Source organism: Dromaius novaehollandiae, chromosome 23 (assembly GCF_036370855.1).
Source record: "Dromaius novaehollandiae isolate bDroNov1 chromosome 23, bDroNov1.hap1, whole genome shotgun sequence".
Classification (NCBI taxonomy): Eukaryota; Metazoa; Chordata; class Aves; order Casuariiformes; family Dromaiidae; genus Dromaius; species Dromaius novaehollandiae.
In genome coordinates this window covers 8,468,068-8,493,460 of record NC_088120.1, presented here as the reverse complement: position 1 = coordinate 8,493,460, position 25,393 = coordinate 8,468,068, and the positions used below count along the sequence as shown (strand labels likewise).

General features: G+C 61.1%; 2 protein-coding genes across 6 annotated transcripts; both read right to left on the bottom strand.

Moving 5' to 3' along the window:
* Positions 1-3,204: 3,204 nt before the first annotated feature.
* On the bottom strand, positions 3,205-15,802 carry NT5C1A (5'-nucleotidase, cytosolic IA). Of its 3 annotated transcripts, none has more exons than XM_026098050.2 (6): positions 15,617-15,802; positions 8,845-9,012; positions 7,825-7,954; positions 7,393-7,515; positions 6,757-6,941; positions 3,205-6,498 (listed from the first exon to the last, which is right to left on the bottom strand). In XM_026098050.2, the coding sequence occupies exons 1-6, from the start codon at positions 15,707-15,709 to the stop codon at positions 6,133-6,135; spliced, it is 1,065 nt and encodes a 354-aa protein (XP_025953835.2). In that variant the 5' UTR covers positions 15,710-15,802; the 3' UTR covers positions 3,205-6,132. The 3 variants fall into 3 exon arrangements, with proteins under 3 accessions (XP_025953835.2, XP_064381188.1, XP_064381189.1); XM_064525118.1 differs by lacking the exon at positions 15,617-15,802 and adding an exon at positions 14,150-14,800; XM_064525119.1 differs by lacking the exon at positions 15,617-15,802 and adding an exon at positions 11,696-14,120.
* A 1,947-nt stretch (positions 15,803-17,749) lies between these two features.
* Positions 17,750-21,875, bottom strand: HPCAL4 (hippocalcin like 4). Of its 3 annotated transcripts, none has more exons than XM_026098053.2 (4): positions 21,771-21,875; positions 19,862-20,031; positions 19,440-19,655; positions 17,750-19,052 (listed from the first exon to the last, which is right to left on the bottom strand). In XM_026098053.2, the coding sequence occupies exons 2-4, from the start codon at positions 20,021-20,023 to the stop codon at positions 18,855-18,857; spliced, it is 576 nt and encodes a 191-aa protein (XP_025953838.1). In that variant the 5' UTR covers positions 20,024-20,031; positions 21,771-21,875; the 3' UTR covers positions 17,750-18,854. The 3 variants fall into 3 exon arrangements, with proteins under 3 accessions (XP_025953838.1, XP_025953839.1, XP_025953837.1); XM_026098054.2 differs by lacking the exon at positions 21,771-21,875 and adding an exon at positions 20,114-20,278; XM_026098052.2 differs by lacking the exon at positions 21,771-21,875 and having other exon boundaries at positions 19,862-20,106.
* Between the last annotated feature and the right edge of the window lie 3,518 nt (positions 21,876-25,393).

Sequence of the window (25,393 nt, the reverse complement as noted above, 5' to 3'; positions counted from 1 at the left end):
GCGGGCGCCGAGGCCTGCTGCATCCCCGCGTACGCCCCACGTACACCCCCGCGGGGGCCGGGATGGGAGCAACGGGCTCCGTAAAAGACAGCGATGCCCCTGGGAGCACATGGGCCGGCATAAACCGCCGGCGGGGAGGCAGGAGCCCCGGTGGGCCGCCATGCCGCCCTCCCCGCGGCCCTTCACGCCCTCTCGTGGCCCCCGCCCGGCACCACAGCCGCGGCCGCGCGAGGCCGGCGTTGGACACAGGCGACATTCCCCGCTGCGCACATCGCGGACAGATGCGGCTCAGAACAAACAGCACGCCGGGCCAGCGCAGCCGCCTCTTGCGCACGGAGCGACCGGCTCTAGTTTTCCCTGATTTATGCTCCCGCCGCAGCGAATCCCCAGATAAGGGCTGTGGCGCGGACGCTATCAGCAGCGTTTCGTACCTCGGTGGTCTGGTTTGTTTTGGTTGGCATCAGGCCCTGTTTTGGGGAAGGGGGAGGGAAACAGCATTTAACTAGTGAACTCGCACAACCCTGGCCGAGATTGCTCCATGTCCAGGAGGAAACCACTAATGTGAGCTCGCTGCCGGCCCCGGCGCTCCCGGTGACGAGGACAGGCCCGGAGCGTGTGCCGGGTCCGGCCGCAGGACACGCTCCCACCACCGTGCAGGTGCAAACCTGCTCTCAAATGCCTGTCTCCTCTCAAACACTCCCGTTGCGCCAAATTCCCACAAACGTGGGAGTGCCATTATATCTGCCTGACATCCATAGCCCCAGGGCGACCAGACCCCTTCCTCTTCCCCTTGGCAGCATTAATTTTCGCAGCCCTCACTGGGATCACGCGGCCAGCAAAGCTCCTAAGCGCAGCCCTGCTAACGAAGCGCTCGCTGTGGGAACGGGAAAGCAAGAACCTCCGTCTCCATCCCTTGCCGGCCTCCTGGCTCGGTGACCAAAGGGTTATTTCTTCCACCAGCTCACGCAATGCTCAGAGCAATCCCGACAGCTACGGTCGGCATCAAGCCACCACAACCTGCCGGCTCCCAGGCGGAGCTGGGAAGCCCCGGGGCGGGGGGAAGGAGCGGGGCGGTCAGCAGGGCTGTTCACCCCACCGGCTCTTCCTGGCGAAGGGCCAGGCCTCAAACATGAACCGGCTGGTGCATCGGCCGCGGGCCGGCCCAGCGCAGAGCTGCCTCTTGGCAGAGGGAGACGCCGGCTCCCTCCACCAGCGAGGCGACGAGGGGCTCCGCCGGGGCCCCGCTTCGTTGGTGGCCTCCGCAGCGCTCGGGGCCGAGCCCAGCCGCCCTGGGCTTGCACATTTTCGGCTCCGGTGACAGAGGCGTCAGCGAACGCTGCTATTAATAGCGGTGTCGAAGGAATGAGATAGTCAGGCTGTCCAAATCCTGGCACGGCCCTGCTAGTGCTGATAGCGAGTGCCCTTTGCTTGTTCTCACACCGCCAGGTCCTCTAACCTATTCCAACCCTGGGTGTTTCTGTCACCCTGTCACCAGCTCCCCTGCCCTGACATTTTATCCTCTTGGGATGGCTGTAGGTCCCTGCTCGCATTTTTCAGCTGCTATTCTGCACTCCAGAAAGGACACAAAACCAGACAAAGTGCATTAAAGGAATGAGATGGGGTCCCCACCAGTGCTGCCAGTTTGCCGGGACCACCCTGCGTTTGCATGGCCCCTGGCAGGCTGGGACCTGCTGCTGGGGCACTCGGCCATCACCATGGAGAGAAGAGATTTCATTGCACTGAAGAACTCACCTGGATTTCTGCTTTTGTTCTGCAAAGACCTGGAGGCACCTTCCAGATCTGATGCTACCTCTGGGTCGCAGATCATGCTGATCTCTGTTACAATGATGGGGAAACTGAGGCAGAGCGGTGTCATGACTTACCCTAGGTGAAGGAGGACCAGGTGAGCATAATTCATGCTCTGCCCCACTTCCCTGCCACACAGCCCTTCATCCGGGTGTCGTGCCCTCAGGAACAGGCCCCACAAGTTCTTGGAGTCAAATCCTGGGTTCTTCACAAAAAGCAGTTCTTGCTATTCAAAGGCCACGATTACCCTGTGAACATCTGCGCTGACGATAACTGCGTGGCAGCATAATTCTCCACCAGCTCTGCCTCCGCTTTCTCCTCCTCCATGTCCCTTATTTTAAAGCACACACATTGCAAAGCCCTTCAATGCCTGATGTTTTTAAAGGAAGAAGCTCAGAAAACAGGCAACAAAACAAAAATTCAGCCTTGCAGCAAACCAATGATAAGACACCACAGGCCTGACTGCAGCAACCTGCTTCCCCCGCTGCATCGCATCGGCCCACGTCTCTCCACAGCCCATCAGCTCCTTGGCCCCAGTGACAATGCTGGTCCTTAGGAGCGAGTCACGGGATCAAGCCAGCCTTTGCCAGAATGTCAGAGCCAGGTCTTGGCTCTGGCATCAGGGCTGAGGCACGGACATCCTGACCTCTCAGAGCCAGGTGGGCCCTCCTGAACTCGCGCTGGTGCAGTGAGTGTCTTAGTGCTGGAGTTCAGCTTGTCCTTTCAAGCATCTGGTGGAAGAACATGTAGAATTAGGGACGGGTGCAGGAAAGGCATCCCGAGCAAATAAAGCTGCAGAACAACGCTCTCTGCTGAGGGCCATCCATCCCTTAAACTAACACCCTGGCAGAGATGCTGCCCTGGGGCCTGTGGACATTCCTTGGCTATATTTGGTGACTGATGGAGAATTTGTTGCATCCCCTTAACCCATCTGTTCTCCTTATTGATGGGGAGGAGCTAACACCAGAGCTGCTATTTGGATATATGTATTTCAGCAGCAATAAGTCTCCTCTAAACAGCTTTTGCTGCCTCCCACCTGTCAGCTGGGAGAGGATCAAGTTGACAAAACTCTTCTGCCAGTTTGTATTTTTATCCAGGACTTCATCACAAGTCCAGGTTTCAATAAAAGCCTGTTCATGAAGGAGAGAAAGGTAGCTGGTATCACGGCACATCTCATCCTCAGAACGTCACCTTTCCTGGAGGCCTCTGGTTCCCAGGTAGCTGCTTTTGTTAAGTTTCCTGAGTTCCCTTAAATCCCCAAAGGCCCTTTTTCTTGTCACCACCCCCGACCCGTTCATCAGAAAACCCGGCAGGACCCAAGCAGGGTCTGCAGACTCTCTTGCTGGCTGCACCAGGGAGCCAAAATATCCCTTGCGAGAATGGCAACAGAAAGCCAGGTTGGGACCAACACAGTTTATTACAGATAAACACCCAAAGGGGTCTCATTAACAAGTCAGTGCATTCACAAGAAAAAAAAAACATCGGGAAAATGAAGGGAAACCCAGAGCGATGACACACAGCGGGGAAGTCCAGTTGCCAGCCAGCACAGCACAAGAGGCATAGCAGTACCGGCCCCTCGAGACGGGAGACGTGCCAGGCCAGCACGGCCACGGGCTCCCACAGGACCGTGTCGCTCCCCCAGCCCGAGGGGCAATGGATGTCCCGTATGGGCACACGAGGGAAGTACACGAGCAGCAAATCCACATCAGCCAGTCGTAGTGAGGGAAAAGGGAGAAGAGGAAGAAAACCGTATGAAACCATGTGGATAAAAACCAAAGGGAGCAGCCATGGCAGGAGGTGGAAAGGGAGCCCTCCCTTGCTCAGGGACCATTTCCCGAGCCCCGTATCTTCTGGAGAGCCCCCAGGCTGCCCTGGCAGCAGGAGGAACCTGGGCAGAGCTGTTAAAGCAGCTGCCTGTGCCACGCAGCGAGAGGCCAAGCAGGGTCCCCAGGACCAGCTCTCTGCACCCACATCTCATCTCGGGGCCTGGGAAGGCAGCAGTGAAAGCTGCAGAGATCCAGGCTCCTGCCCCAAAACCACATCCAGCACCCTGACACGCTGTCTCTAAAAGCACCTTGAGACAGGACATCTCCTGCTAGACAAAACAGCCCTTGCCACACTCATCTGAAACACCTGGAAAAAGACACATTTACACACAGATGCACTGCAGTGACATTATCTCAGAGATGCCAGGTGCACCAGCTCACGCTCCCTGCATTCCTCCAACCACGCACATGCCCACGCGTCCCAGCAACCGCGCTCGTGGCCCACATCCCATCCCACCAGCCTGGCTCAGCACACCATCACCTGCTGACATCCCTGCCATTCCCAGGCCCGCATGGTCGGGGTTTCCTAAGGGCTTGCTGACAATCCTCTTCCTCTTGCAACATCATCTCCCAGGCTGGCGGGGAGGCCTCTGCACAGCTCATCTGTGAGCCGAGCTTGGCAGGACTTCCAAGATGCGATCTTCAGGAAACACCTTGGAAATGTTTACTTGGAGGCCAGGCCCTTATCCCCCCCGGATCTGCCAAAAGGGTCTCTGAGAGACAGCTTGAATCCCAATATCTGGAGTTTGCATTAACAAGAAAAGACCTTTTTATAGAACTTATTAATAGATGTGTCATTGCAATGCTCATTTCTTTCAAGGCTTTTTTTTGTTTAGATTTTAGACCTTCCTCTGACATGGTCACCCAAATGTGACAAATAACAGTCTGTCCGAGTGAAACAGTTCAAGGGAATAAAGTGCAATTTACTTTTCATTGCTAGGGCGGGATTTAGTGCAATAAGAAGACAGTCTCCAGAGCCACTAACGATATTAGCTTGCTTATATATTTGTCAAAAATGCCATAACTTAAGCTCTAGCCTTGCTCTCAGAAAAGGCTGAGCTATTTTAGCTGAAATCTCCCTGCAAAGTTGAGTGAGAGGCAGACACATACCCAGGAAAACTTCAGCCCATGCAGTCTGCATTTGGCAAAGTTGGAAGCAACTGAAAATACTATCTGATAATACTGGGCATCCTTCATGCCCAACTGTCACTTGTACTGCCTAGAAAGAGAGCACAAGAAATACATAATTCAAGAAAAAAAACTCATCCTGAGAGCACCCTTCAGGACAAGGCTTTGTGCAATAACGTCAGTGACTTTCACACTGCTTTTTGGAGCAGCTCTCCAAATGATTTCTCTTCCTGTTTTTAAATCAGGGATTTGGTTCCTTCTCACAGTGTCACTAGCAGAGGTGTCTATTTTCAGAAACACCAGAGGTTTTAAGAAGCTGAGGAGAGATTATCAACTCCTATGGGCTCAGCTTATAGAAAAAAAATCCTTTAATTAACCCTCCCCAGGCTCAAATTCTCTGTAGATTTACCCGATGGGTTTCAAATGCTGTCCCTAATATATTAGGGCCTGCTTTCAACTTAATTCAGATCGTAGGCATGTGTCTGAGGCCCCTGGAAGGCACATACAAGGGCTAGGCTTTAGATGCCTTACTGAGATATCTAAGTGCTAACTCCTGTAACTGTCAAACTCAGCTTTAAAAACCTGGGCCAACAATAAACTGGCCCAAAGCAACAAGCAGGAAACACCTTTTTTTAAAAACAAGTGCTTGTTTCTATTTTTCCAAGTTTTAGTTCATGAAGGGAAAGTTTTTGTGCTGACAAATCTTGGTGGGAGGACAAAGACCTGAAAGATTTTCTGGTTGGGGAACTGAGGCTGGATCTTTCAGGGAGGTTCCCACTGAGGGAACAGTGTTATGATTTAAATGTAATTAAAGGAGACAATATTTTGTTTCAAAGCTGCAAGAAGGTTTCCGAGTGCATACAACTTTCCAGTTCAACAGTTCAGCCTGAACATTTGGGTGTTTTTTAAATCAAGGACTTGGACTGGGAATTCCCCAGGGGTTTTAGAAAAATGCCGATGAGTTAAACCTGCCTGGCACAGACGGTCCATAAAAGGGGAGATCCATTCTCAAAGATTTTGCCTGAAGCAAGTGCAGAGCGTGTACGAACAGGGAAACGGTTCGTGGGGCTGCCCGATGAGGGGCAGCCTCCAGCCCCCCAAGGAACGGGGCAGGGAACAGCACTGGGCCAGCAGTACAAGGTCACAACATTGCAAAGAATATACAGGCAAAAAGCAGCCTTCCATTAGCCCCCTCCTCCACTGTGCCCCGGACAAAGCTCCGGCTAGGGAATAAACTCGCGCTCGCCAGGGCAAACGCTCTCCGCCTTGCAGACCGCGGCCCCATTCAGTGCATGGTGCCCAGAGGCGAAGTCTGCGCAGCGTGCCGGCCCGCACGGACGCGCGCCCAGCGCTGCGGGACCAGCCAGCTCCTCTACTTGCTGTTCGGGGTCTGCTTCTCCTGTGCCGTCCGCTTGTGCTTCTGGGCGATGCCGTAAGGGACGTGGGCAGCGACCGTGCCCATCTCCTTGGCTCCCTCCACGTGGAACATCTGGTCGTCAAAGAAGATGTGCGGCCGGATCTTCCTCAGCAGCGGCCCCTTGGGAGCCCCGGCCAGGAACAGAGCCTCATCCGTCTCCAGGCCCCAGCTGCGGAGAGTCTTTAGGGCCCGGGCTCCCGAGCTGGCAGCGCTCCTGGCAGTGACCAGGTAGGTGCGAATAGGACACTCCATCCTCAAGCCCTTGGAATAAAACTTCTTCTGCAGCTTCCCCAAGGCCTCCAGGAAGCCCTTCAGGGGTCCCTGCCAAAGCAAGAGGAAACCATCACCCCAGAAACCATCATGCCTTCCCCTCCACCCCGTGCTGTCTAATCCCTACTCCCCACAGCAATGACAGTGGGGGAGAGCCAGAGCCATCCCCAGGGCCAAGTCTGGTAGGGCCAGGCTTGCCAGCCTTCATGTGCTGAGCCCCAGCTGGTTCCCAGAGGCAAGAGCATCCCTTGGGCTGTCTCTCTCCCAGAGGCTCTCTGGTTACCCCCTACCAGGACCCCTCAGCACTACCTGGGCCAGAGGCTTGTTCTCATGAGTCTTCTCATGCTCAAAGAACATGTCCAGGCCGTGAGCCTTCACGATCTGCTCCGATTCATCTGAGAAGAGCACGGCATCGCCGTCAAAAGCCACCCGCAGCTGGTTCTCTGACACCTCCAGGTCTTTGCTGGGGCTGAAGATGGTGGCTGCGGCAATCCCTGCGGAGATAAAGCGCAAGGCGAGAGGTGGCAGTTATCCAAGGGCTCGGCCTCGTGGGTCGTCTGTGGAGGAGCAGAGCAAAACGTGATGGCTTGGAAGCAAACGGAGCAAGGAAACACACAACAAATAGTGCCTGCAGCTTGGCCCTGGAGGATGCAGAGACCCTGAGACCTCTTACAGCAAAAAGAAGTTCCTAAATGGCAGAACTCATTTTGCATATAAGAGTTAAGGGGGAAAAACAGCACTTTTGCCTTGGAGGAGCTGTGGAGCTTGAGGAAAACCTTATTTCCATGCAAACTAGAGACTCTGTGGAACATCAAAGATGCCCCGTCCTTGATGGGATGTGGGCCCCAACTGCAGAACAACACAGAAGCTATTGCTCCTGGTACCAACCCGCTGCAGGCTCTGGACTCCCCCCTTTACCCTTCCAAAGCCAAACCCTGGACTCACCCTCTTCAATGGCCCCACTCACTTTCTCGGCATCGGAGGAGAGGTAGAGGTTGGCGTGGTAGGCCTTGAGGTAACAGATGGGGCTGTTCCCTCCCGTCATGCAGAACCTCTCAATGAACAGATCTGAGGGCAGAGGGACACCAGAGTGAGCCTCACCACCCCCAGAAGGGCCTGGACACTGCTTCCTTGCGGCCTCCCAAGAGCCAGCAGCAAGCAGGATGGGGGCCAATTTTGGTACCAGCACAGACCCCATGTGCATCAGCATCACCAGCCAGCTTCCACTCAAAGCCCAGGAAAATTTGGAGAAGCCACCAGTGGGTGGTCTGATGGAAGAGATGGAGGAGAACATCTCCTTATCTCATTGCCAAGCAAGAGCACCCTGCCTAAAAGCCAGCGGCACTTGCTCAAAGGATGGGTTTGCTCTGAGCTTACCGTAGTGGTTGATGCTGTTGATCAAGCGAACCCCAACCTGGGCATGGTTGTTGGTCATGAGGACGATGTCGAAAAGCTCCTCGCTGTCGGGGTAGAGCTCGCGCAGCTGCGTGTTCACGGCTTCCAGCGCCTGCAGCACCCAAGGGCGATGGAGGGTCACCGAGCCCCAGACGCCAGCCCCCCCTCCCCGGCTCTCACTGAGCAAAACACTTGTGTTCATCAAAACCAGGGATTTGGCCCAACCCCAGCTACACCCTGAGCCATGCTGACATCAGCAAACAGCTTTAGCTGGGGAAAAAAAAGACAGATTTGGGGGGAAAAAAACCCTCCAGCCGCTCTATTTTCAAACACAACAAGTTTCAAGTTTTCATTAGAAGATAAGGCTAAATTAGCTTGAAGCCGCACATAAATGTTTTTCAAGCAACCCACAATGAAACAAGTCTCTCCCCACTGAGTCGATTTGTTTATTTATTGGGAATAGGCAAGAGAGCACTTCAGCAAGGGCCAGCAGATGAAAGAGTGCCAAATCCAGTGGAGCTGGGGCAGAAATTGGAAAAATGTTTGTTAAAATTTGAAACGTTTCATTTCAACATGTCGAAATTAGAAGCTGGCTGGCTATGTAGCAAGACTAAAAAAAAAATTGGCTGAATTTAAAAAGAGAGAGATCAACAATTCCCTAAAGGGAAACTTCAAATATGATCCAAAGAGATGATTTTTTCAATCCTTGGGCAATTTGGAAGAGTCAGCATTTCCTCAGTCCTGGAAGAGGCACGCCACTTGCCAGAAGGTTTATCCGTGGTTACCTTGCTTCCAACGTGCTGTTCATTCCCCATCACTGCCCCATGCGAGTGCTTTGCAGCACCCGCACTCCCCAAAGGTTTCGGGCAAGGGCCACGATGCAGCTACCAGCTACTGAGCATCCTCGGAGTCTGCCCCGAATCCTCCCCGTGCCCCAAATCCTCCCCGTGCCCCAAATCCTCCCCGTGCCCCCCGTTAGCAGGCCGCTGGGCAGGCGCTCACCTTGACGAAGGGGAAGGCAGCGCCGGGGAGGAAGGGCTCGTTCTCGTGGTCCAGCTGGTATTTCACATAGGCCTCCACCCCTTGCTCGTTGTAGATCTTCTGCTCCTCCTCCATGCGGAAGAGCGCCCGCGATGACACCGCGATGGTGATGGCATTCTCGGGCTTGGGCTGCGCAGCAGAGGGAGAAAATAGGGGCACGGCCATGGGTCAGGGCTCCTGCCGGCGCAGCCGCCCCACGGTGCCGGGCTCAGCGTCCTCGCTCCCGTGGCCCACGCAGGCAGAGCTGCTCGCGCTCCCTGCGCCCTTCAGCAGGGTCTGAGTCAGCTCTCTGCCTCCATCCATCCCCCAGCTGAGGGGTGACTCTGGGCATCTCGCATAGGAATTGGTGCCTGCTGCCTCCCCGCAGCATCTGTTGGCCTTTAACACGACAGGCTGCACTCGGACGCGGCTCGGGGCGGATGACACCGACTGCACGTCCGTAGCAATCACAGCGCGGCCTTTGAAAGGTCACCGCACGAACGGGGCAGCTGCGACCCTGATCTTGCAGTGCTTTGACATATGAAGCCCTGGATGCACCCCAAAGCACTGTCCTGCACATTTGGGATCCTTGAGGCCCTTTTCCCACTGCCTGCCCCATTCCCAGCCTTCCCGCTACGAACAGGGGCTCCTGGGACACATCCACACCCAAGGCAGCACACCAGGAGAAGCACTTGCCCCCACGCAGAGGGAGTTAGTGCAGCTCCCCCCCCCCCCCCCCAACCCAGCCAGAAAAAACACACTGCGGCTCCGCCAGCTCCGCACTCCCCCAACGCAGTCCAGATGTGACAAACAACCCGTGCCAGCTCGGCTTACAAAACACTTGATCTAGCTATTGTGGGCGGAAACATGACAAACAGGTGGTGCAAGCACTGATTTATGAGTCATTATTATTAACATTTGAGGGCTTGATCCAAAGTCTACTGAAGTCAACACGGGGCCTCTAGCGGGACTTGGCAGCAAGAGCGGGGACACCAGAAAAGTCAGGCTCATCCTGACCCCCACGGTGCTCCCGCTCTCCCTCCCTAGAGGCCAGAAGGGTGTTAATCCCTATCACTCAGTGCAAGCACAAAAAAATTCATTACTGGTGAGCAACAAGAAACCACTTGCACCCAGGACAGCAAATCCAGAAGGGGACCGTGGTGCAGAGAGCCCTGTCCCCAACTGCCAGAGACTCTCCCTGTTCGGTTTTTGGGAGTCTCCCAAACTGAGCGGGGTTGAGAGGGTTTGGGGGCTCGCACAGGGGATGATTCCCAGGCTAATCACTGCACCTAAATGAGGGGACAGCTGCAGCAAAGCTGCTCCAGCTCCTCCCCAGGCTGCAGAGCTGGAGGGGCACCAGCAAGGCTGAGGTGTCCGCGGAGAGCCCTTCTCCCCTTCGCTGCCCGCGGGGTGAGCCCTGACCCGAACCACCGCAGCCCCCGGGGCCTTGGCAGAGGGTGCACCTCCACGGGGAGCCTGGGAAAAATGCAGGCTGTCAGCATTTCAGAAACACCTCGCCCTCAGCTCCTCCGTGATTTCCAGGATCCGCGCGTACCGCATTGCCCCGGTGAGTAATCCTCCGGCAGTGCTGTTTGCTCGGAGGTGGGAGGACGTCTTCGCCAGCCTGCTCCGCACGCCCAAGCCCTCCAAAGTTCAAGCTCCCGCCTCGCCTAGGGCTGGGCTCCACGAAGACAGCAGCCTGGCAAGGACGAGTTACCCCATCCTCCTCGAGGAGCTTCTCTCCCCACAGGGCTGGGCTTGCTCTGCCCTGATCCCGGCTCTGCCGCTCCTGTCCAGCACCGGGACGCACCCAGGAATGAGTCAGCGGCAGCCCCGGAGCCATTCCCAGCCCCACGGCGCCCGGGGCCAGCCCCACGGCAGGGTCAGCTGGCCTAAGCAGTGGGGGGTTGGACTAGATACAGATTAGCTCAGGCTGAGAACATCGCTGTGGCCAGAAGGATCCCTCTCCCGCTGCATTTGTGGAGAAATAAGATCCTATTTCCAACTGGCTCTTTCGAGAAAGGCCAATAACCCGCAGGACACACACGTTCATTTAGATGCATGTGGAAACCAAACAGCAACAGCAGCGGGGACAGCAGCGCTGCTCCAGCAAGGGAATCACAGCCAGGTCCCCATCTCAAGTCCAGCTACCTGGCGAGTTTTAGCTGTTAATTTGTCATAGGCCAAGTCTTCGCTCTAGCTCATTAATTAATAACTCTGGTGTCATGGGTCATTTATTAACTGAAAATATTAACAACTGGTAAAGATCTTGGCACATCCGGCCATTAGCCTTTAGCAAGGAATCCAGCTCCTTTGCACGGCTCCCAACTCACAGCAGAGCTGAGTTATTTATCTGGGTAAGTAGGAGAGCTGGCGGCGTGGTGCCGAGCATCCGTTCCCACCTCCCGGTCCCCGACGGACCACAGGGAAGCACATCCTCCACAACCAGCCACGCGAGAGGCTCCTGAGCAGGGAAACTAGGTCAGCGTCACACACAGCCCAGAGGCATGTGCAGGGGAGCAAGACGTGCACGCAGGGCCAAGAGCCTCTTTACCGGATGCCCAGCCCGAATTTGCATCTCTATCTGCCCGCAGCACACACTTTGCACCGCCGGGTGCCAAGAGCACGGGCACCTTGCGCAATGGTAACAGGCTGCTCATGGTTCCTTCCCTGCCATTTAAAGGCACAAGCCTCCAGGAGGTTAATTTAAGAGGTAATAAACACAGCAATAAAAATAACCGTAAGCTCAAGGCTCAACTGTGCCCCTGCACGGGCTGCTGGAGCCCCGAGCACCCTGCAGCCAGGAAGCCCGGCCTCTGGGAACGAGACTTACGGAATCACCTTCACTCCTGCCAAGGGAGATTTGCACCAGGAGCATTTTCTGCAGGAAAGTCTCACCCAGGCGTTAATTCGGCTCACGGCTCCAGCTGGGCTGGAACAGCCCTTCTCTTCTCTGGGAAACGCTGACATTTGAGAAATAAGGCAATTCTGCCCTGGAAGGAGGGAGCCTCATTTTGACACCTCTTTGAAGTGGAGGTTTCATTTGGAAGCGTTCCTTTCCTATGGCTGTTTGGACGCTTCTTCATCCCCACTATTACTGCAGATGATCATTACTGCACTGAAAAATTGGCTTTAAAAGTCAGAGCACTGTGGGAACCGTAGCACCTCTGTTCCCCCATCAAAGGGCTGCAAACAACACAGCAAATCCCACTTGGCCCGTGAAACATCACAGCTTTGGGGAAGAGAGCCTTTCGTTTTTAACGGAAAGCACGGGTGGAGGGAGGGGGTCTTATCACAGCCCTCCCGGGGATCGGGCAGCATCGCTATCTCTGCTGCGCAGACGAGGAGCTGAACCACTACCAACGTACGATATTCACCCATGGCAACGCAGCAACCGTGGGCTCCAGTCAGTAAAGAGCTCAGCGCTGCTGCTGCCCCGCTCCCGCTTCTGCGGTGAAAGGACCGGCAATAAGTGATGCGATTCTTTATCTGCCGACACCTCGTCCCGCAGGCTCCCGTGGGGCCGCCCAGGATCCCACGCCAAGGCAGCCTCCCGCTCCGGCTTCCTCCGCTCCGACCCCTGGACCTGAATAACAAACACTGCTTCGTCCTCAAGGTCAGCTAAGGTCGGTTCAAGCTCGTCATGGAGCACAACCCCTGCGAAGCGGCCGCGGGGCTCGGCTCTGCTCAGCCCGCTCCAACCGCATGCAGCGCTCGGGGGTTGCAGTCAGCTCTTCTCTCCTTTCCCACGGGAGGGCCAGGTCCGGTCCCACCCTGGCCCTCAAGCAAGGGCTTAAGGCTACATTTAATGAAAGCGTTAGAAAAACGGCATGGGGTGGGGGAAGGTCCCCTCCTGGCCCCTGTGCCTCAGAGGCCGGCTGGGGACAAGCGCCCTGAAGGATCCCTGGAGCTCCACTTAATGCAGCAGAAACCCACATCCCCACCAAAACTGCTTTCAGCAACACCACAAGCAGAGGTGAGATGGAGATGCCCACACAACCGGATCCTGGGACAGCCAGGCTGAACGTCTTCTGTCCTCCAAAGAGAAGCACCAGCCCTTGGCCCAGCCTCCAGAAGCTCCACCACATCAAAACCCCGTTTTCAGAAGCATCAGTGGCCTTTCTAGCAGTGTGGCTCCATGACGTGCAAGGCCCATCCCAGACCCAAACACCCCAGTTCTGGGGCAAAGACAGATTCCAGCAGTGACTGGAAATGGCACGTTGTCCCTGCAGAGCCAACAGCTGGCAGGCTTTTAAATCAGCCCCGTAATCGGATGTAATTCCTAAGCAGCCCCCCAAGGATTAAAGGCAGACATTTGGACATCCTGCATGTGCCCGAGACGCGCACGAGGGGCATGAGATGCCCCTGATGTCAGCGCCAGACAGAGACATCTCCTCCAAGCACGCACCAGGCCGGGGAGGAGAGCGCTCGGGAGCGCTTGTCCAAGGCAGACACCAGCAGCGTACGTGGGCAGTGGTGTGTTGAGATGGCATCCAGAACAGCTGGATCACCTTTCGGGGAGCTCCGGGTTGGCAGCAGCTCCCATTGCCATCTCTGGAGGCCTCAAGTCAGCCAGCGAGGCTGGAGGACCACAGCGGGCACCCCGTCTGCACCCCCCAATGCAACAGACACTTCTGCACTGCCTGGGGCTGGATCTGTCAGACTGGCCTTGATCCTAACAACTTGGATGAACTCTTGCAGCTCTGAGGACTTCCCTGGATGTCACAGAAGCCAAAGTCCTTGCGGACAATTTTAAAATACAGATAGGAAAATTAGATGCGGAAAGAGGAGAGGGAGGGCTTGGTGCAGGGTCAAGCATGGTCCCCATCACATCTACAGCATTCCCAAATCACTGCAACCCACACCTACAGCAAAACCCAGTAAATGAGGCACCGCAGCAAGCCGGGGAGGCCTGCAGGGGCCCAGGGCACCGGCGGGGTTGGGGACAAGTGGGGCACCTAGAGCAGCGTGACCAGTGGAAGGCGGCTCCCATCAGTCTGGGAGGCTGCGAGCCCCCTGCTCAGGATCGGATTAAATTTCAAGGCAACGGCTGGGATGTTTATGAGTTCTCAAAACACATTATTTATAATCCAGAAAAGCGCTGTGCAGCCATCCATCACGAGGCGTGACGGCGGCCTGGCAGGGCAGCCCAGCTGCGGGCAAGGGCAGTGGAGCCGCGCGGCACGGGCACCTCCTAACCAGAGGGCACTGGACTGGCCGGGACCTGCTGGGACCAGCCCCAGCCCCGGACAGGGGCACGGCCAAGCCACGGGGACGGAGCGCCCACCTGGACCGCAGCTCTGCCATGGACTACTGCACCAGCGCAGGCCAGGCACATCGCTGTCCCGTGCCTCAGTTTCCCCATTGGTGAAAGAGATGATCAGCCTAGTCACCAAGCACGCTGGTGAGGAAGAGGAGGAGCTCAGATAACGTTGCAGCAGGCTAGAAGCATGGGGTGAAAGATGAGCCGCATCCCACCACACAGGGCTGCCCCCTCTCCCCTCCAGCGAAGGTGAGGGCAGGCAGCACGGCAAGCTCACACCAAAGACAGCACTGGGGTCTCCAGCCGAGCCCCCCAGGCAGGGAGAAGCACCCGGGATGCTCAGAGCTGGGACCTGCAGAACCGCGGCCTCAGACGTCTCTCCCTGCCGGAGAGGTCCCGCACGCACGGTCACCCTGCAGAAAGGCACCCAGCACCTCGAGACTGCCCACCTTGCTCCGGGCCCAACGAGGGAGCCACGGGCCGGGCGGCACGCAGGCCGCGGGGTCCCCAGGACAGACGGCCCCGGGAGCCGTCCCCGCCAGGCTGCCCGCGCTGCTGCAGCTATTCTGAGACACGGCAGCACTCACAGACGCTCCCATTTTTAAACCCAGCAGGGCTCAGCCCTGGTTAGATAACACAGGCTTTTGCTCTAATCACCGAGACGCGAGGAGCTCAGCCGGGGTGGCTGTGCCCCCGTGACACCACGTGGCACCAGGGGCAGGGATTTGACCTCCGGACTGTCCCCCCGCTCTGCCCTGCCCATCCGCCCGGCCACGCAGGGGTCCCGGCCAGCCCTGGCCCCGGCACAGCCTCCTGCCCTGGCACAGGGCACCGAGCCACCCTGCAAGGACATCTGAGCCTGGTAACACCCCAGAGAGCCAGAGGGACCCCCCAGCTCCCCAGGGACCTGCAGGAACCCAGGGGGACCCCCAGAGAGACCAGCAGGGCCAAGGGCAACCCTGGGGACATGGAAGAGAAGGGGCACCTAGAGAGACCCAGGGCTTCCCCAGGGACCTGGAAGGGCACAGGGGGACCAAGGGGAGATGCAGGGACACCCAGCAAGATTCAGGGACACCCAGGGGACCTGGAGGAGATGGGGCACCTGGGGGGACCCCAGTGGAGCTGAAGGAGAAGGGACACCTGCAGTGAGGTGAATACAAGGGGGAGTGGACCCCAGGGGACCTGGGGAGACCCAGGGAGACCCAGCAAGCTCCTGGGACACCCAGAGGACCCAGAGGAGATGGGACACCTGGGATGAGGGGGACCACAGAGGGGGACCCCGGGGACCTGGAGGAGAGGGGCCACCCGGGGGAACCCAGAAGACCCAGCAGAGACAGGGCACCTGGGGAGACCCAGAGGGGACCCAGGGGAGCAGGAGAAGACAGGGCACCTGGGGAGACCCGGGGACACCGCTTCCCCCGGGGCCGGGGCTCCCCTGCCGGGGGGGGGGGCGGGCAGCGCAGCCCGGCTCGGCACCCCGGGGGCTCTCACCGATTTGGGCTTCTTCTTGGGGGCGAGGCTGTCGTAGAAAGCCTTGGCCTCCTCCCAGGGCCGCTCCGCCGCCGCGGGGGCCGGCGGCTCCATGGCGCGGCGGCTGCGGGAGCTCCCCGCCCCGGCGGCTCCGGTACCGCGGCGGAGCGCGTTTTATAGCGCATCCCATGAAGCTCCGGGGTTTCAGCCCACCGAGCCGCGCTTAACCTCTTCGGGGCCGCCCCGCCGCCCCGGTTAATTCACGGGGGCCGCGGCAGGGCCGGGGCAGCGCGGGCGGCGGCGCCCGCGGCCGCTGCAGGGAGAAGCCGGTCCGGGCTGCGGGAGCAGCCACGGGGAACCGCTGCACTGCACCGGGGGGCGGCCCGAGGGACCGGCCGGGGGGGAGACGCCTTTGGCAGGGGTGTGGGGAGGACACGAGGCGGGAGGCGACGGGGGACCCCACGGAGACACGAGGCGGGAGGTGATGGGGGACCCCAAGGAGACACGAGGCGGGAGATCACTGGGGACCCCAAGGAGACACGAGGCGGGAGGTGATGGGGGACCCCAAGGAGACACGAGGCGGGAGATCACTGGGGACCCCACGGAGACACGAGGCGGGAGGTGACGGGGGACCCCACGGAGACACGAGGCGGGAGGTGACCAGGGGACCCCATGGAGACACGAGGTGAGAGGTGACTGGGGACCCCATGGAGACATGAGCTCCATCTCGGCGCGAGAGCTGCCGCGGGCTCTCCTTGCAGCCAGGTTCGCCCACCCCCGCAAAGCGCCACAGCAGCCAAGGCTTCGCTCCAGCACAGTCTCTCCCAGACCGCGATGTTGTCCCCTGCATTGGGCGATCCGTGCAAGGGGGGGCACAGCCGAGGTGCCCGACGGGTCGGGGTCGGGGTGGCTGGACGGGCGCAGGAGCAGCCGCCCGCGGAGCTGGAGGCGACGAAGCAGCCGCGGCGGTGGCCGGCACCACGGCGGTGGCCGGCTGCGGGGTGAGTCACGGCGCAACTCAGGAGCTCACCCCCTGCTCTGCACCCAGAGCGAGCTGCGCTGTGCATTGGTTACGAGGATGATTGCTGATATTAATTAAAGCTATCTGCTAAATGGTCTCCCGTGAGCGCTGGTGGGACTGGATCCAGCCCCAGAGCTGCGGGAGGCTGAAGGTAAAGCCCAGCTTTCCCTCGGTGGCCCGAGGGAAGCAGGAGCTCTGCGGGGCCCGGGATAACCGAGGCTATTCTCGGCGTCCCCTCTCACGCCTGAGCTCCTGCCCTTTTAGACAGCGTCTCTGGCAGGTTCCCAGGCTCTCACAGCGCAAGCGATCTGCAGGGTCCCTCCTCCGCCGGGCACCGCGGAGCCACAAAGACACACGCACGCTCTGGGACGGAGCGGGCAAGCAAGGCCGGCCAAATCCAGCGTCCGCAGAGCTCGCCCTGGCGACTGCTGCTCCCAAAGCAACTTAAAAATACATGTGCGTTGCCACGGTTTTACCCCTTCCCATCCCCGTGCTCAGGTGCCGGCTGCTGCAGGACACAACCTTCGGTCAAAGCAGAGCCAGGCTTTGGCCCGGCTTTGCTCGCCGCTGGGATTCCAGCTCCGTCCTGCTGCCGAGGAGCCGGACCTGCTCGCTTAAACACAGAGGAGTGTTTAAAGCTGGTGAGAGCGTGAGGGCTCCCTAGCAACAGGCAGCCTCTCCGCAGGCTGGTGATGGGGAAAAAAGACCAGCGGAAAAACTGTGAAGGGAACATAGGAGTGGAGAAGAGGAGGCTGAGAAGGAAAGACAGGCAGCGATAGCAGGTCCCAGTCTCTGCTGGTGCCGGGAGCACAAAGCCACCAGCGCCTCTGCCTGCACGCAGCCCTGACCGAAGGGGAGGGCCGGGTTTGTCTCCTGGTGGAGAAATGAGACCCTTTCCAGCAGGGATCAGGGATTTCTGGTCCTACCCCCAGGCGATGCTGCTACTCCCTTCCCTGACGCTACATGCACAGCCAGAGCTGTGCTTTCCGCACAGACCGGGCTCCTCCATCCCCCGGGGCCTCGCAGCCTCAGCAAGCCCTGTAAGTGATGCTCAGGGGCACAGTGTCATCATCCAGCCCCCCAAAACAGCAGCGGCAGGACGATGCCCCTCCATAAGCCAGCCAGGAAAGCCACACGTGGGACACAGTTTATTTTTCCATTAAAAAAATATACAACAACTTCACAGTCGCCTAACAGATACTACAGTCATCAACACCACGACGTGCAGACTCAACACCGATCAGTGACAGTATTCCTGCTGTGGGGCAGGGGGACGGAGGCAGCAGGCAGGGAGGGAGGTGCAGTTACACTTCTGGTGCCGTCACTGTGTCCTCGCACCCTTCCCAGGAGGCTCCACGCGTGTGGGGCCCATCCGGACCTTTCTGCGGCCTCCGACGCGGGATGCACCCGTTCCCACAGCAGCCCTGTCCCGCTCCGCGGGCCGGGAAGCGCGTGGGTCCGCAAGGCTCCCGCGCCCCACGGGGTGAAAGCCTGCCTCCGCACCTCCCCACCCGACGAGGCAGGAGGGCTAAAGCCGGGCAGCGAGCCGCGGCGAGGGTGCAGCTCCCGGCACCGGCCCTGGCCGCTCCGCACGGCTCGCGGGGAATCGCCAGCGAAGGAGACGCCGGGGCAGGACTCGGGGCCTTTCAGGCTCCCTGGAAGCCTCACAAGCAATCAGGGGGAGTGGAAAGCAAAACCAAAAAGCTGGTTTAAGCGTAGGATGAAAGAGACGGGCCAGGCGGAGCTAGGGAGGGAGCAGAGGGAGCGCGGAGCGAGCAGCCGGGGTGCTGGAGCAGTTGGCCTCAAGCGCGTCACCCCGGGGAGCTGGGGGGCTCCCGGCAGGCGGTGGGGAGCACCGCTGCGGCGAGGCCAGGGCTGGGCCCGGGGGGCTGATCTGTGGGGCCAGCTCCAGCCGGCAGCATCTGGAGCCGGCGGTACCAGCTGAGGGAGAGCTGCAGTCCCCGGACCAGGCAGATTTTCCCAGGACACAGCAAGGAGCGAGGCAGAGGAAGGATGGAGCATGGCTCACATCAGGGCTAAGCGATGCGGGGAGACTCAGCGGAGCAGGGAAAACGGTTTCCCCGGCAGATCTGTGCCACCAGGCACCGAGTAAAGCTCCGGGAAGCAGCATGCATGTGGCAGGGACAGGAGATTAGGCAACGGGGGTAGAAACCATCACGGGGAGCAGAGGTTGGCTTCAACCAGCCCAGCGGTAACCCCCCCCCCCCCCCCCCGGCTCTATTTCTGCATGTCGCACTGCAGGAGGAGGACGATGGAGGGATCGCTCTTCGCTGCCTCCTTGAACTCTTCCAGGGAGATCTGGTCGTCTTTGTCTTTGTCCATCTTTGTGAAGATCTTGTCAACGCGCTGCTGGGGAGTCAGCCCGTCTTGGTTCATCCGCATCATGATCACAGTCCCCACCATCTTGTAGATGGCCTGCAGCGAGAAGAGGTGCAAAGGGCCGGAGCTGGAGCATTGGCTGGGCAGAAGGTGCCAGGACAAGGCAGGCACAGGATTCCTGCCCCTGCTGGGACCCGCTCACCCCTGGCATGAACTGCTTCTGCACAGCTACACCCGTATGCACCCCCAGGGCTCTTTTCAGCCAAGGTTATGGCCAGGGAAACCCATTCCGTGGTGCCAGAAGGGGCCCAATATTTCTAAAAAGCCTGGAGAAAGCAGGCTACCCCTGCCGGTTTTAAGCACTAGACTTCAAGCACTTGTAGAAACACCAAAAACCCAGGTCAAAGCAGGCTGCTCGGCCATTTCTCTAGGCTCACTCCTGGGCTGAGCCCACCACCACATACAGCCCCACGTCACCAGTACCTCAATGATCTCCAGCATCTCCAAGCGCGTGATCTTCCCATCTCCATCCAGGTCGTACATCTCGAAGGCCCAGTTGAGTTTCTGCTCAAAGGTCCCCCTGGAGGTGACAGACAGGGCACAGATGAACTCCCGGAAGTCAATGGTCCCGTCACCGTTCTTGTCGAAGGTGCGGAAAGCGTGCTGGGCGAACTTAGAAGCATCTCCGTAGGGGAAAAACTGCAGGGAGGAGAGAAGAGAGAGATCTAAACGGGGAGGGGGAGCTCGGCGTGGAGGAGAGACATCACATCCCCAGGGCAGCAGTGTCCTGAAGCAGCCCCCCAGCCCGGGAACTCAGCAGTGCCATAACCATGGGGCTAGGGGACGAGCCGCCGTCCCTGGGGACCGTGTTGGGACCACAGACCCCGTCCCGTGGCCGGGCCCACCTTGATGTAGAGCTGCTGGAACTCCTCCAGGTTGAGGATGCCGGTGGGACAGTCCTTGAGGAAGCCCTTGTACCACTGCTTCAGCTCCTGCTCGCTGAACTCCGTGCTCCGCACCAGGTCATCCAGCATCTCCGGTGCCAGCTTGCTGTTGTGCTTCCCCATCGCTGGCTCTGGAAGAGGAAAGGCACAGCTCCGTCGTGCTGGGAACAGGGAAGGCCGGTGCTCCTCCGGCAGCATCCCGCCGCACGGCACCTGCCGATCCCACGTGCCTCGTCCGCTGCAACGAGCCAATCCGGCCGGCTCGGTACGTGGATACGGCTGCTGGATGTTGAGACAGCGACTGCAGCACCAAGGCCAGGCTTGTGTTAAAGGCCACCCCTGCTGCTTGCGTTAAAGGGGGGAAAAACCCCACCGGCAGCCGCAGCGACACAGCCCGAGCCGAGCGGAGGTGACCGAGGGGGCAGCCAGCCCCGCGCGGGGACGGGGCTCTGCCGCCGCGCAGCCCCTCTGCGCCAGCCTCCCCGCAGCGCGGCACGCCGGGGCCCTGCAAGGCAGCCGCTGCGTAGGCAGAGCGCGAATCTGCTCCGAATACGCTCCGTGCCTGCTCCCACACAGCCTTGGCTGCCGGCCGCTGCTCCGGCGAGCGGCAGATGGTGAGCCGAGAGCATCCTGGAGTTTCTCTCGCAATGAAGTTGAGTAGAAGTTCACCTGGAGACCGACCAAGCCACATTTCCACTCCACGCGTCCGACGTCCCCGGCACAGGGACTCGCAGTTTCCCCCCAGCCCCTCGGGGTCCTTCTCTCCTCCACGTCGGGGGCAGCTGGGGCTGGGTGCAAGGCTCCCTCCCCCTGCAACCGGGGCTGCTCCTCGTGCTCACGTCCAGCCCGCTCTTCGCTAATCCCTCCGGCAGAGGCTGCTTCCTGCTCCACCATCCCACCGGCATCTGTCACCAGTCTGCTGCGGTGGGACTTCACCCGCCGCCTTTCGGCGATCGGAGCCAAGGAAACTTCGAGACACCGCGGAGAACGGTGGCAAAACCTCCCCGCCGGTCCCCGGACACGCTTGCGGGGTCAAGCCCTGCCGGCTCCGCAGCCCCCTCTGACCTGCAGGCACCATTAATCCTTCCACGTCCTGGATAGCGCGGGGGGAGAGGTGTTCCACACACCTTCCGACGGGTGGGATTTTCTGGACAGCGGGGACAGCAATCCCTCCCCGCTGGGTACCATTCTTCACTCTTCCTCTTCCTCCTGCGTCTCCCCCCGCCCCGCTGGACCAGGGACCCCGTCGCCTCGCACAAGGGCTGGCGAGAGGCAGCTTTTCCCGGGAGGGAACAGCGACGAGGACCTTTGCCACAAGCCCCCCCCCCCCCCCCCAGACGGCTCCCATCCCATGAGTTTCGCCTCGGAGAGGCCAGGGCGCGAGAAGCTCCTTTGGGCCAAAGACCTCGATTCCCGTTTCCGAGCGGGACACAGAGCACAGACCTGCCGGGCTGCAGGGCAGAGGGCCGGATCCTGCCTTCGGAGGCGATGCTGGGCCATCCCTGGGGCGAGGGCTGAAGTAGCAGCTGTGCCGGAGCAGGGCCCCAACGCAGGGGGGTCACTATGGGTGTCCCCACACCTGCCCCCCCGGCACGCCGCACCGGGGGATCCCAGCGCCGCGGGGGGGGGGGTCCGGGATGGGACCCGTCTCAGCCCCGACGGCTGCCCCGCTCGTGGGAGGGCCGGCTCCCGGGCCAGCCCCAGTCCCGGAGGCTCCGGCTCCTGGGGGAGCTCCGACGGGAGCCCCGCTCCCGGGGGAAGCAGCTCCGGGGAAGGACGGGACGGCTCCCGGCGGCACCGGCTGCAGCCCCGACGGCAGCCCCGCTCCCGGGGAGGACGGGGACGGCTCCCGGCCCCGACGGCCCCTTACCTGGCGGGCGGCGCGGGCGGGCGGAGGCGGTCGGCGGGGCCCGGGCCGGGGAGCAGTGCCGGTGCCGGTGCCGGTGCCGGTGCCGGTGCCGGGAGGGGCCGCTCCCTCTCCCGCTCCCGCTCCCGCCCCGCCGCTCCGCTCTGCCCCCCCCCCGCGCCGCTCCCGCCCCTCTTGTCACCGCGGGCGACCCGCCCCTCCCGGCCGCGGCGCCCCATTGGCTGGGAGCGCTGTCAATCAGCCGGGGGCCCACAGGGGGGCCCGCGGGAGGGGGGCTCGGGGTGGGGATAATGGGGTGGGATGCTGCAACTGGGATATTGCTGTGGGATACTGGGACTGGGATACGAGGATACCGGGGTGGGATGCTGGGGTGGGGATGCTGGGATGGAGATGCTGGGACTGGGATACTGGGGTGGGATGCTGGGGTGGGGATGCTGGAATGGAGGTGCTGGGATGGGGAGGCTGGGACTGAGATCCCAGGATGGGATGCTGGGACTGGGATATTGGTGTGGAATACTGGGGTGGGGATGCTGGGGTTGGGGTACTGGAGTGGGATGCTGGGGTGGGATACTGGGACTGGGATACTGGGGTGGGATGCTGCGGTGGGATACTGGGAGCACAACACTGGCAGCAGGATGCTGGGATGGGGAACGTGGGTTCAGGGACGCCGCTGCCCTGACTGTCCCGCACTGCCGCCCTCCCGCTCTGCCCCCTGCTCCTTCCCCTGCCCGGCGCTCGGCTCCGCGTGTCGCCCGGCCCCAGCGCTGAGCTGCTTCGCGGTGCCTCCTCCTCCTCCTCAGCGCTCGCCTGGTGCTGCCCGGCCCTGGAGCCCGGCCCTGGCAGCGAGGCCCCGGCCGATCCCAAATCACCCCCACGCCCCCTTCGCCTGCCCCTTCGGCTGCCCGGCCTCCCCGGGCCCCGTATCCGAGCGGAGGCCCAGGGCCGCCCCACCGCGGGGTGAGGGCCGGGGCTCGCCGCCCCCCGCGAGCAGCAACCATGGCTGAAACACAGGAGGGGAAGGGAGAAGAAAACCACCCCGATTTCCAGAAACCAGTGCAAAGCGTTTCCATGGCGACCGCTGGCTGCTTTTCCCGGTGACCTTGGCCATCCCGCCGCGCTGCGCTGCGCATTCCCAGCGCTGCATCCCCAGCACCGCCGAGCCCCTTCGTCCCCGGCAGCGCGGCAGCTGCCGGGGGGCAACGTCCCATCCAGCCGGGGCCGGCGCTGCCCGGTGACACGGGACCGCTGCGGTCACAGACCTGGTGCCGGGACCTCGCAAACCCTCCTGCCCTCCGGGCAAACCGTTATCGGGAGCTGCCGGCCGCTGCAGGGAGCTGCTCTGCACGGGCAGCTCCCCACCACCCGCACCCGGGGAGCGGTTTGGGGTCACCCCAGCTCCCTCTGCCTGGCACTGGATGTCCCCCCCGCAGGGACAACCCCCTCCCCCCGCACTGGGCAATCCTCTGCCATTTATTGCATGCTTAAGTAGAGAAGACTTCAATTAGAGCCGCTGCAGCCCTGCCGCTCTCAGGATGCTCCGAGGGGCTGAAAAATTCATGAGGGCTTAATTGAAGCAGCGCAGCGATGGAGCCTGGCGAGGATGGGGCCACATGCTGCCCTGGCGCGGGGCACTGCCGTGCCCCAGCCGTGGCCGGGGCTTTCCCGTGCCAGCGCCGTGCGGGCACCACCGGCCCCGGCTGGACGGGGGGCACCGGGGCAGCAGCCTTTGGCACCGGGTTTCGCCGTTTGGGGTGGAGGGGAAGGCGGCTCCAGCGGCACCGCTGCCGGCAGGAGCCACAGACACCACCGCGGCACCGAAACCCGCCGGAGACGGTGCCCGCTGCTCGCCGGTGCCGCGCTGGGGACCGCGTCCAGCGGGGCCCTGGCCTTCGCCCCGGCCGCAGAGTTACTGCCAGGAAGGTGCTTCCGTGTCGCAGGGAGCAATGAATTAATGAAGCAGCGAGTGAGTGGTTTAAGGCAGAACTGGACGGCCTCTGCCCCCAGTGCCCTGCGGAGCAGCAGCCGGCGGGCGGTGATGAACGGCCCCGCAGGGACGGGGATTTGCGAGCACGGCGTCTGCACGTTCCCCTGTGTCTCTCAGCGGGACAACACAGCGGAGCCAGGGATGGTCCATGCCGGGTGAGCGGGCTTGGGGCTGCAGCGCTGCCAGGCTCCGGGCTGCCCTGGGCCAGGCTGTGCCAGGGCATCGCCTCTGCAATCGCTGCCGGGCAGCGGCATCGCTCCCACTGCCTTCTGCGGGGTCCCGGAGCGCGGAGCTGCTGCGACCTCGCTGGAGTCCTAAAAACCAGCTTCTCCAGTGATGCTGTTTAATGCGCAGGGCTGCAGCTTCCCCCAGCGGCTGCGGGCTGCAGCGGCACGTCCCGGGGGGCTGCGCCCAGGCGGGGGTCCCGGCGAGCGGGCGGCCCGGTCCCACCCAGCCTTCGGCGACGGGTCGTGCCCCGGGAAGCCGTCGGCAGGGCCGGGGAGGGAAAGCGAGCGGGAGCGAGCCGGGCCTCTCCTCTCCCCCCCCCCCCCCCCCCCCCCGGGAAGGCGCTCGCACTAGTTGCCGCCTATAAATAGCTCTTTGAGATGCTCAGAGCACTGGGAAACATCGAACCGCTGTTGCTCGCCCCCAGCCTCTCCAGACAGCCCTTCCCCTCGCCTTACACCCCTGCATCGCCCAGAGCCGTCCTTGATCCTTCGGGACACGGCTGGGAAAGGAGGCGGTGGGCCAGGAATCGGTGGAGAGGGGCCGGCTGCGGTGCTGGAGCCAGGCTGGCCTCGGCAATGGCCCCCACCCCGGCTGTGCTGGTGGAGCTGCGCTGGGCACGGCCCTGTGCGGGCAGCGCGTCTCAGGGCATGTGTGTCTGGGGCGGGGGGGGGGAAAAACTGGGGTTTGGGGCTGAGCTGCAGCGTGCAGAGAGTTTCAGATCAAAACCCAGCTCGCTCTCTCGCTTGCTCACTTCCCACTCGGCTCCAGCCTCCGAGCTGCATTTCCTTGCCGGCGGCCTCAGCCTTTTCCCTGCAGCCCAGGGGAATCATCCCTGGAGCAGGTGCTTTCCCCTGTGCAGCGTGCCTGGGGCCAGGGTTTGGCCCCGGGGGTTCGGGGGGGGATCGGGGGGCACCGGGTGGGCTCCCGCGCAGCACTTTGTCATGCAGAAATGTCCTTTTAAGGGAGCCGCTCGCGGCGTGCGTGGCCCCGGCGGCCGCCTTTCCCGGCCACCCCCACTTCCTCCGCGAGCATCCCCAGCACCGGCCCTGCGCGCCTGGGCAGCAGCTCCGGACCGCAGCATCGCTTCTCGCCTGGCAAAAGTGGGGGGCATCCGCGATGCTCCGGAGACGGGGGCGGGTGAGGAGGTGGACGGCGCGGAGGGCTACGAGCCCCGGTGCAGCCCAGAAGCCGCCCTGCCGCATCCCCTCATCCCACCCCGCATCCCCGGGGCCGGCAGCCAGCTACGGGGCCACGGGGGGACCCAGGGGAGGGCAGCTGCGACCCAAAGCCACCCACGACCGGGGCGCTCACGCACCTGGGACACACCTGGGAGCAGCCGGGCTGGCAGCGCTCGGGAAACACGGGGTTTCTCTTGGTCATCTTCTCCCTGGAGCCTGAGGTGTCACCACTCTGG